At 35.8% G+C, this 10,187-nt stretch overlaps 1 protein-coding gene across 1 annotated transcript; it reads left to right on the forward strand.

Moving 5' to 3' along the window:
* Positions 1–665: 665 nt before the first annotated feature.
* On the forward strand, positions 666–9,577 carry LOC115923664 (factor VIII intron 22 protein-like). Its single transcript, XM_030984813.1, has 12 exons — positions 666–793; positions 1,591–1,637; positions 2,301–2,373; positions 3,051–3,210; positions 3,944–4,012; positions 4,626–4,688; positions 5,282–5,339; positions 5,745–5,899; positions 6,557–6,635; positions 7,463–7,512; positions 8,019–8,074; positions 9,126–9,577. The coding sequence occupies exons 1-12, from the start codon at positions 735–737 to the stop codon at positions 9,211–9,213; spliced, it is 957 nt and encodes a 318-aa protein (XP_030840673.1). The 5' UTR covers positions 666–734; the 3' UTR covers positions 9,214–9,577.
* The last annotated feature ends 610 nt before the right edge of the window (positions 9,578–10,187 follow it).

Consider the following 10,187-nt stretch of genomic DNA (forward strand, 5'->3'; position numbering starts at 1 on the left):
ATATATATATATATATATATACTATATCTATCCTTTCACGCATCATTATTGATATGTATTATGTTTTATATCTGAACAAAAATAATTGAAATTGTTTAAAATGTGTAATATTTTATTTACTGTATGCTACTTTGATTGTATGTTATATTTTGAACTTGATATAGTTGTGATGAATTTTCAGTGCCCCGTGGAAAACCTTTTGTTGGAATTTTTTTTTTTTTTGTAGTCTCGAAATTTGAAAATTTGACATTTATAAGTTGTTCCGTAGGGGGGGGGGGGGGTCTAAGGTCACCTCTTTTTTTTAGGTCAACCAATGGCATATTTTTGTTGTTGTTGTTATTATTATAAAAAAAAAACACACAAGGGGGGGGGGGGGTTGCTCAAAAATACACACATAATACACACATGAGGGAGAAAAGTGCAGCCTTAGAAAAAGTTTGTGTAATTTAATCAAGCCCAACAATTTTCACTGGATAGGAGCGCATATAATACTGTGATGCCTTTAAGGGCATTATCTTTTCTTACTTTTCCCATTTTTTCTCTCTCTCTCTTTCTTTTGCGTTTTCAATTGCCGTCCTTCAAGTGCTACATGGGGCCCCATGCCCATGCCCCCTTTTGGAGTCAGTTGGCTCTGGTAAGAGGAATTCGCCCCACCACTACTTTTTCGCTTGAATTTTCCGATTGATTAAATTGCGAGCAGAGAACACGAGAGGGCGTCACTCCAAAACATCAAAATGGACAGAGACAGCGACTATCTAGGGAAATATCGTGCTATTTCTGGCAAATTGAAGAAGTAAGTATACATTCATGAATTACCTACTACTTTTGAAAATAAACAATCATTTTTTGTATATATCCACCGAATTTTCTGACCACTTTCCATAGTTTTATCATTTATGGGCGTGCACAATCTGGTCGCTTATCCCATCCCTTTCTTTTCGTGTAGGCCCTAATGTCACTCGGTGAAACTAGGTTCTGGTTGAAATAATATCAAAACTTAAGTAGTGGATCCAAGGCAGGGGTAGGGCCTTTGAGTTCTCGTGCCCCTCCTCGCCCCTATAGTATATATTTTCAAATGCTGTGGAACTAGTGTGTGTGTGTGTGTGTATTGGGTTTTTACAGACATGTATCAATCAATCAGATAATTACGTCTGGGACCGACCTTTAAACGTCACCATCCGAAAGACGTGACTCAGTTTCGAACCTGTGTCCTCGGCTGAATCAGTTTGTAACTTCCATTTTTTAGCTGGATTACAGGCGCACGCCACAACGCCTAGCTTTTCCATTCGTGTTATATATTGCTCAAACCCATTTCAATTGACTACTTTTTAAAAAAATTGCGTCTTGACTAGCTAGTTGAGAACTTAACTGGTTTTAAAATTTAGACAAAACTCTACTCAGTCTAATTTATTGTTGTTGCTTATTTCCCTTTTCTCCTTTTATTCAGTAAATAGAAATAGGTTCTTTATAATTTAATTTGAAAAAACTATAAACTTATAAAGTTGTGTACGGGGTCTAGAGTAAAAATAAAATAAAAATGTCTCAATAATTTTGTGTCATTTTCAAACCTTTCTCATTTTTTTTCATCAGGCGTTTCTTACGCAAGCCAAATGTTGCTGAAGCAGCTGATGAGTTTGGTAAGTTCTGTGAAAATAAGGAATAATTTCTAATGGGGTTCCTACCTGCTTATTGCATTATAAGATTAATGTCTAGTTCTTATGCTAACCTAGGGGGGTAATTCATGAAATGAGTCCTAAATGGTTTAGCAGAGAAAAATAATGGAGTATTTCTCAAAACATTGCATTATCTGGCTAGTAAGTTCAGTTGCCCACAGACCCTAACAAAATTGCTGTGTTGGTATATTTTACTTTACAGTTAATTTACCTTGGTATAATGGAGTTATTAAAGATGATAAAGTTGCATTGAGAAGAAGAGTTAAGCATTTGTTCACTGATGAAAATATGCCCAAATAATGAAGTCTAGAGCAAGTCTGATGTTGACTCTATTATTATTGTTCTCTCGAAATGTGCTCTCTAATATTTTTTGTCTTACTTGAGTCCAAACATGCCAAAGTGAGCACCTTAAATTGGATAAACCACTGAGATTTGATCATCCTTGTCCCAATGACCATATGTGCATCATAAGTATTCTCAGTTCTTGGCAGTGCTGACAATATTAAGAATAATTTGACTCGTGCATGATGTCTTATTACTTTTACTTTGAAACCTTTTCCATGCTTTTTTATTGTGAAAGTGATGGTTTTGTTACTGAATGAAACAACTTATCCTTGTTTTTCATAGGAAATCTTGCCAAGGTTTTACATAACCAAGAATGTCCATCATATGCAGCTCTATTCAGTCTAGCGAAGGCCAGGTAAGTAGTACTAATTGTAGAGATTAACATGAGATGCACATTTTACATTTTGTATCAATGATTAGGAAATATATATATATGCTTAAAAGGACAAACTAGAAGTGGTAGATTCTTTGCAGTGTGTCCTATTCAACATATGACATCTATCTATCCATTTCATTCAGAAATGAAAATATCATGATATGACCATTGGCTTACAGTAGCACAAACATTAAGGCATCGTCATACCAAGATAGTTTCATTTTTTGGATGATATTAATGGTAAGGGTAACACTTTTAAGCAAATAGTAGATACCGGTTTGATAAGTATTTCTTCCCTCTGTTCTCATAAAGAGATTATTAATTACTGGAGTGATGAGGCATTACTGTTTATCTGTGGAGGTGTTGTGGTATAGATTTAATAATTCACTTCACTCTCAATCCTAGGGTTTGAATCCCAGCCCGGCACTAACATTCTTTAGCAAGACACTAATCCACTTTTGACACCCAAGTATAAATGATTACCTGATAATACCAGAGCGCTACATCCTACACACATGAAGGTGGTCACCAGCTTTGACTGGGGATGTGACGGACCTTTGCACTACAAAAGAAGCCACCATTATTATTATTATTTTTGTATCTCACTGAACTCTTTAATTTACATTTTATTTTTATTTTATTTTACACGTATGTAGATGTGAACACACCCTAGCAAACCATCCAGCTGAAGTCCATGCTCTGGTGGAAGCGGCCCATGAGTTCCTTGATGCTGAGTGGAGCGACAGGTCCATGCACTGCCCAAACTTTGAAGAGAATCTCTGTGCAGCCATCAATTGCTACAACCATGCTGTCAGGGTATGTCTTCCAAGGACTTAAAGGCCATCTGTACTAATTTGGCTAGGATGGATTAGACCACCCAGGGTATTCCCTGACAGGTGGCTATCCCATCAACTCAACTCTTAATTAACATTAGAAAAAGAGGATCATGAGGGACCAGTGGTCACCGATTAGGCATTGTTTTCTATATAGAGGGAGCAAGTAGCTACAAGTACATGTAGTATAGTCGGGCTTTAAAGAAATATATAGGGGAAGATAGAAAGTGTCAATCTCATAGGTTGTTGGTCAGAGGGGGGGAAGGGGGGGGGGGGGCTCTAACTTAGGTTTAAAAGTCCCAAAACTGATATTGCCGTATTACTGGGCTGTAGTTCTCATGGTTTTTTTTTTTTGGTGTTCTTCCTTGGCATTCGTGTCTTTTGGCGGGAAATTAAGCAACATTTGCCACTCTCCACCCATGTGTTGGATGGGTGAAATGCACTGTGCCGTGATTATGGCTGCCAGAGCTAAAGCTAAGATAATCCAAACTTCTTGGAAACACTTTATACAAGAACGGTATATTAATATTATTATTATTATTATCTTGTCATTCTTATGTGAACAATCCATAAGACTTCACTTACACTTAAGTAACATGAAGATGCTTTTGGTAAATGAACTAAGGAGTGGATACTTTCACATTAGGCCATTACGAATTAAGTAACAGCAAAGTAATTTAGAAAATATCTTGTTCTTTTTTCACTTGAAACTTTAGGTGAGTATTGAGCATAAGCAGCCAGCCCTGTCAGCAACACTCTGCCTCCAACTAGGGAACAGTCTCAGGGTAAGAAAACTGAAATTCTATTTTAAGATTTGTAAAAAAAACTTGAAACCATCTTGTTACTTGGTTTGTTGGTCCTCCAAAATACTCGTCTGAGTTTTCACTGGAGGTGCGGATAAGGTGGATGAATTTGAAGATTGGGGGGGGGGGGGGGGTGTCAGGGCTATTTTTAAATTGACAGGGTCAGTGTGGGCGATAGTCTCCGGTTTAAGCTGGTTCAGACTGTAATAAGTGTAATAAGAAAATTCTCCCTCCTTTTGTTATCCCTTGTTTAAAGTGGGTTTTACCAAATCTGAATTGGTTTACCTCACAGTTAAATTCCTAAGAGGATATTGCAGTGTGTTTGGCACAGTGGACCTCATCCTGTAGCAAGTGTAGAAGATGTTGGACTAATTTTAGATCTTAATTTAATTTCATAATTTAAGTTCAAGTAATCTTTATATATTTTATGTCAGTTTCAATGTGTAATAGTGCCTAACAAGAATCTTTAACTGCACAGGTTAGTGACTTGTAGTTTTCTTCCACCACTTGCAGCACAACACAATATATAATTATGTAACCAGTACTGAAATTTAACTCTTTCTATTCTAGTGTTTATTGTGTGTTTGTTTTTTAGAGATTAAAGAAACCTGCAGATGCAATGGGGCATTATCAGAAGGCAGCAGAACTTCAATACCAGGTATCATTCATAAGCCCTCTTTGGGGAAATTCTGTGCAATGTGTCGCATACAACATGTGACTTTTATCCCTTTATTTTATCCAAAGAAATAATCTTGACATGACCAATGAAAATTGGTAGATACGAAAAGAACCATTATTCAAGTCATCATATCAAAGGGTTTTTCATTTTTTGAATGATAGAAAGGGCTGAAAATCTTTTATCATATGGGACACTTTCTGTCGCCGTTTTAAGTTGGCAGGATCATGTCCAGGTGGATCGGCGTTGAATTTGAACTTGATAGGTTCACTTCTCCAGTACGTATTCACAAAATTGTCAAAGCTGTAGAAACAGGGTGTTTTAAATAGGCCCTCATTCTTATGTAAAGAGAGTTTTTAATATTTTCTCACTGACAGACCTTAGAATATACAGCTTTATGATTTAACCTCTGGTTGGCCCCTGAACCTTTACTAAGTCTGGCACTACCTCTTGGTCATACACATTGAACATTTTGTATGTTTCTATCAAATCTCCTTGTATCGGTCCATTAGTACATAGTACATACAGTAATATGCTGTTTTTTGTTCCCTGCTTCGTGTCTGATTTTGTTTCAGTGTCCATTGGATTGTCTGCATTCATTAGGAAAAGTTGCATCATGCAAAATTGAAATAGGTAAGTGATTCATATTTCATGAGAAATATTGTAACTTTGTATGATTTATCATATTTATGAAGTATTGAAGTGATATTAAAAGGTACTATATCTGAGCAAAACATTATGTAATTAAAGAGACATTAATAATTAATTAATCAAGTTGTATCACATGTACATGTATCTCCAAAATCATTTGATAACTAATTCATATAATTGATTTGTATTAATTTGCAATTTTGTTAGTTCAGTCATATATCAAGTTTATCAAGGACAGAAAAATCATGTTTTCACTTTATCTCAAAGTTCACTAATCTATGTCTTTCATTTTTCTGTGTTTATTTAAAAACCAAATAAATATCAGGATGGACTTCCTCTTTAAGAAATGTTTTGATAAGTGTTTCATTTGTGATAATTGTTCCACAGGTGATTTTGATGGTGCATTGGCGGTGTTGACAGAGATGGAATACCTGGTACGAGATAGGGGTATCATAGGGTCTAATAATCTACCCATCGGCTCATTCTCAGACATCCTAGCTAGCTGTGAGATCAGTAGAGTACTTCTTCTTATGCTATTACAGGTATTAAATATTATTACTTTTGAATATTGTTATTTTTAATTGTGTGTCTGTAAATTAGGACTGTTAATTTGTTTCCATCACAGCGCAGTATGGTTATATAGTAGCTGCACCATAAAAATTGATCTAATTATTATGATTATAATTACCATTATCCCTTTCATGTATGATAGTTTAAAAAAATATTGACTGTTCAGATGTGCTAGTTCCGTTTGGAAGGCATTAATTCTCATTAGCAAGTCCCTTGGAGAGGATGTAATTCTTTATATGCCACACAAATAATCTCCCTGTGCCACATTGTATTTATTATCTGATAGATATACCAAAGGCTTCATTCAAGACCATTTAACTGTTCCTTACAAGATTAATCTATACCGACATTAAAATGGTTGGCATTGTGCTAATCAACAGAAAAAAATGGTAGTTTTACAAAGCCATTGTGTTGCCCAATGCAATCCTTCCATCGACTGGTTCATATTGTTTGTGCAAAATTGCATGTGTGGCAAATGAGCAACTATGCAGAGAGGCAAAGTAAGCAACCAAAGTGTAAAAGCGTTTAGTCCCTTGGTTGCATACTGACAAGCATTCACATGCTTTCTAGTAGTCAGATAAAAATAAACCAGTACTTTTTTTTCTTGTTCATGTATTTCCCCCTTCTAGCCCACACCTCAGCGTATACGACCAGAGCATGCACAGACGTTAGAGAAGTATACCTGGGAAAGTGACGAAACTAACCCAGGTAAAATTTAAAAAAACTTTCATTCTTAAAGGGAAAGTCCACTATGGTATGAAATTAGCTTTAATTAAGATCATAAAAATAAGAGAAACAGAACAGTCAATGGAAAAGGTGGAGTTCTTGTAAAGATGAAAGAATATTTGTGAGCATTATCATTTTTTGTATATCAATTTGTAAGAATAGAAGGAATAATCTATGCTAAAGGATTGTTTTTCAAATGCCCTCATAAAAAAATAGCTATAAAGTTTACCGGTAGATCAAACTTTCATGCCACCGTGACGGGTGTGTGTAGCCCCATGTATACACATTCCTGTGTGCAGGACATCTAAATCTCTTTCAGTTTTGATGATTCAGGAACCTCACAGTATACCTGCACACAAATTCTTATATAATTAACCATTTCCAATTACTTTGAGGTAGTTTTTCACAGTGTAATCGCATAACCAGGGATCCATTTCACAAAACTTGTCATCAGTGACAAATGACAGTTTTTGTTATAAGCTAGTGAAATCCTTGCTTCTGTTTGGTTATTAGCAGATTTGTCACTGATTTTTGTCATTATCATTGAAAAAAGGCTTTGTGAAACGGGTCCCATAACTCGATGTCATCTTTTAAGAAGTCCACTCTGGCATCAAGCCAGCTTAATTAAAAGCATATCAATACGAGAAACAGATAAGTAAAAGTTTCAAGAAAATCAAAATTTGTGTGATAAAGTTATGAATTTTAAAATATGTCATCGATTACACACCAATTGGCAACTGTATGACTAGTTTGTGAGCACCTGTTCCTTTCCCATTTGTCATTAGTGCAACGCTCCTTTTCCATTTCAGCTACTGAATGCATCACTGAAGAAGTCTTTCTCCTGCTCCAATCAGTTGTGGTAAGAATATATTTTCTGAAATCTATAAAGAGTTTCTATTTTCCCAAGTCAATTCAATTAAAGAAATAGTTTATAAGATCATATGTTGCGTAGGCTAATCTGAATTGCATATACCGGTACATGTATACTGTATTTACATGTACTGTACAAATATCAGGTGATACCAGATTTGAAATACAAGTTACATGAACTGCACATAGAGAAAAACAAGTTGGATGAAATAATAAATCATAGTGCTAGATAGAGATGAAACAACACTACTAGAGATATACATAACTGTGAATATTAGATAATTAAAGATAATATGAAAATATGATACCTGTCTAGCATGTAACATTGTATATTAGACCAAAATCAAAGATTTTTTTTATGTTAACTTAAATGTGCTCAAAAATTGCTTTTCAGTCATTAAAATTCCATGATTTGCTAGCAATAACATAATAGCAATACTGATCTTTAGAATATAACATCTTTATACTATTTTTGCCTCTTTCTTTCTTTCTTAGATGGCTTGCCAGTCTAAAGACGCTGAATCATTGAAGAAACTACAGGCCGATCTATGGTGAGCTATACAGCTGACATATAATGCTTTACTATTCTAAAGATCCTACATTTATAGAATCCTGTTTCCTAAACAGTTTTTCTACCATATAATGGCCCATTTACATATGACAAAGTAAAATGCCTCAAACACTCAAAACAAAAAAGAAGAAACTGTTTTATGTGTAAATATATGGCAATGGGGATTAAAAAAAAAAACTGCATGGAACAAAGGCCTTATGATACTCTCTTATCGTTAAGTTTGTGTTCAAGATGCAGGAAATGTGAAGTTTGGCTAGAAATGGTTTACCGTATTCAGTGAGTAAAAGGAGGGGCAGTTTCGGGCGGTTTAGTTGCTAAAAGGTTAAACAAACTTGAGTCCATCCGGAAATTGGGAAGAACTTTGACCTACTTAACTAGAAGATGAAATCCCTTTCTGTAAACAAGGAGGAATGCAACACCTGTGGATGTTGATTTCAGATCCTGCCTGAAATGTACATTTACAAATCTATGAATAGATGAGAATGTCAGACAACATACCCAGAGTGTTTTATTCCATTATGTTGCTTGTAAGACAGGAAATACCATGCATGTATATTCTGAAATGAACTACTTTATATCAGGTGATCCAAATGCCTCTACTGGTCAATGAGTTCAATGAAAAGTCATGAACTTTATGACCTCCTTTCAAAGATTGTGTGTATATCAATTTAATTCCAGGGCATTTATCAAAAATTAATTGAGCATTTTGTGATACCGTTTATTCTGAAGTTGTAAGTAAGCACTCTTTATATATTGGACTTTTACTGTATTTAACTTTTATTTGAATCACTCCCCTCCCTCAATCTCTCTCTCTCTCTCTCTCTCTCTATCTCTTTGTCTCTATCTCTTTCCATATTTCTATGTGTGTGTGTGTGTCTCTCTCTCTCTCTCTCTGTTTCTCTCACTCCCTCTTTCTCTGTGTCTCTTCTATGTGTCTCTCCTCCCTCTCTCTCTCTCTCTCTCTCTCTCTCTCTCTCTTTCTCTCTCTCTCTCTCTCTCTCTCTCTCGTTCTCGTTCTCTCCCTCTCTCAGGTGTCACTTATCAGCAGAACAGAATCACATACTCCACCTAGTCTTGGAGCAGATAGCACTACCCCCTCAAGAAGCAAGTGCAATATGAACAAGAAGTCATGTATAGTACAGGAAACAAAACTTGGTCATATTCCAGATTGAACAGTGCAATATCCATGGACTGATATTGGATTTGAAAGATCATCCATAAATGTATCTAGTATGTGTTTTATACATGTATTCTTTTGATTATATATTTGTCACCTAAGGTTCGTTATTGTAAAGGTTCAAATTCTGAAGGTTTTTCACTCCAATGGTACATTATTGCAAAGGTTCATTATTCCATAAGTTTGGATTCCGAAATGAAGTACCTGCAGGGTTCATCATTCCGAAAATGAAATAGGGTTTGTTTTTGTAATGCTGAAAATGAAATAGGGCTCATGATTCTGAAGGTTCATCATTTTGAAATGGTAGAACTCACTCTACCCTGGCCACTGGCGTACCTATGGGGGGGGGCAGGGGGGGCAGAGTGCCCCCCCTGACGGGCTCCAGGGGAAAAAAAGAAAAAGGGGAAAGAAAAGAAAAGAAAGGGAAAGGAAAGAAAAAGAAAAAAGGAAAAGGAAAGAAAAAAGGAAAGAAAGAGAAAAAAGGAAAAAAAGGAAAGAAAAAAGGAAGAAGAAGAGAAAAGGAAGAAAAAGGGAAAAGAAAAGGAAAGGAATAAAAATGGGAAAAAAAAATAAAGAACATGGCCGTAAGCACCAGGGGGGGGGGGGGCAGTTGACCCCAGATATTTTGAAATCGTACAGTTTTTTTCCTGAAAATGTAGTGTAGGCCTATACCAAATCCTTCAATTCTACTTTTGAAAATGCAAAAGTACCCTCATGACCAGTTCGGTCGCTCGAACTCCCTTCACTCCTTTTGCTTTTGAGATTCTTCGAAAACTTTTAACGCATCTTTCCCCCTTCCCCATCAGAAAAATATTCCGCATACGGCCCTGAAAAATTAAAACAAATGAAAATAGGAAAATATAAGTGATATAACAAATTTGAAACTCTTCGCTGGCGCGAACTGCTTGCTAGCCTA

Source organism: Strongylocentrotus purpuratus, unplaced genomic scaffold (assembly GCF_000002235.5).
Source record: "Strongylocentrotus purpuratus isolate Spur 01 unplaced genomic scaffold, Spur_5.0 spur5_scaffold_14, whole genome shotgun sequence".
Classification (NCBI taxonomy): Eukaryota; Metazoa; Echinodermata; class Echinoidea; order Camarodonta; family Strongylocentrotidae; genus Strongylocentrotus; species Strongylocentrotus purpuratus.

What these genes read in the sequence shown, in the direction of transcription:
- LOC115923664 (XM_030984813.1), top strand. Translation starts at nt 735, where the DNA reads ATGGACAGAGACAGCGACTATCTAGGGAAATATCGTGCTATTTCTGGC. An exon ending in TTCAGTCTAGCGAAGGCCAG is followed by an intron (nt 2,374 to 3,050) that starts GTAAGTAGTACT and finishes ACACGTATGTAG; the next exon opens with ATGTGAACACACCCTAGCAA. An exon ending in ATCATGCAAAATTGAAATAG is followed by an intron (nt 5,340 to 5,744) that starts GTAAGTGATTCA and finishes ATTGTTCCACAG; the next exon opens with GTGATTTTGATGGTGCATTG.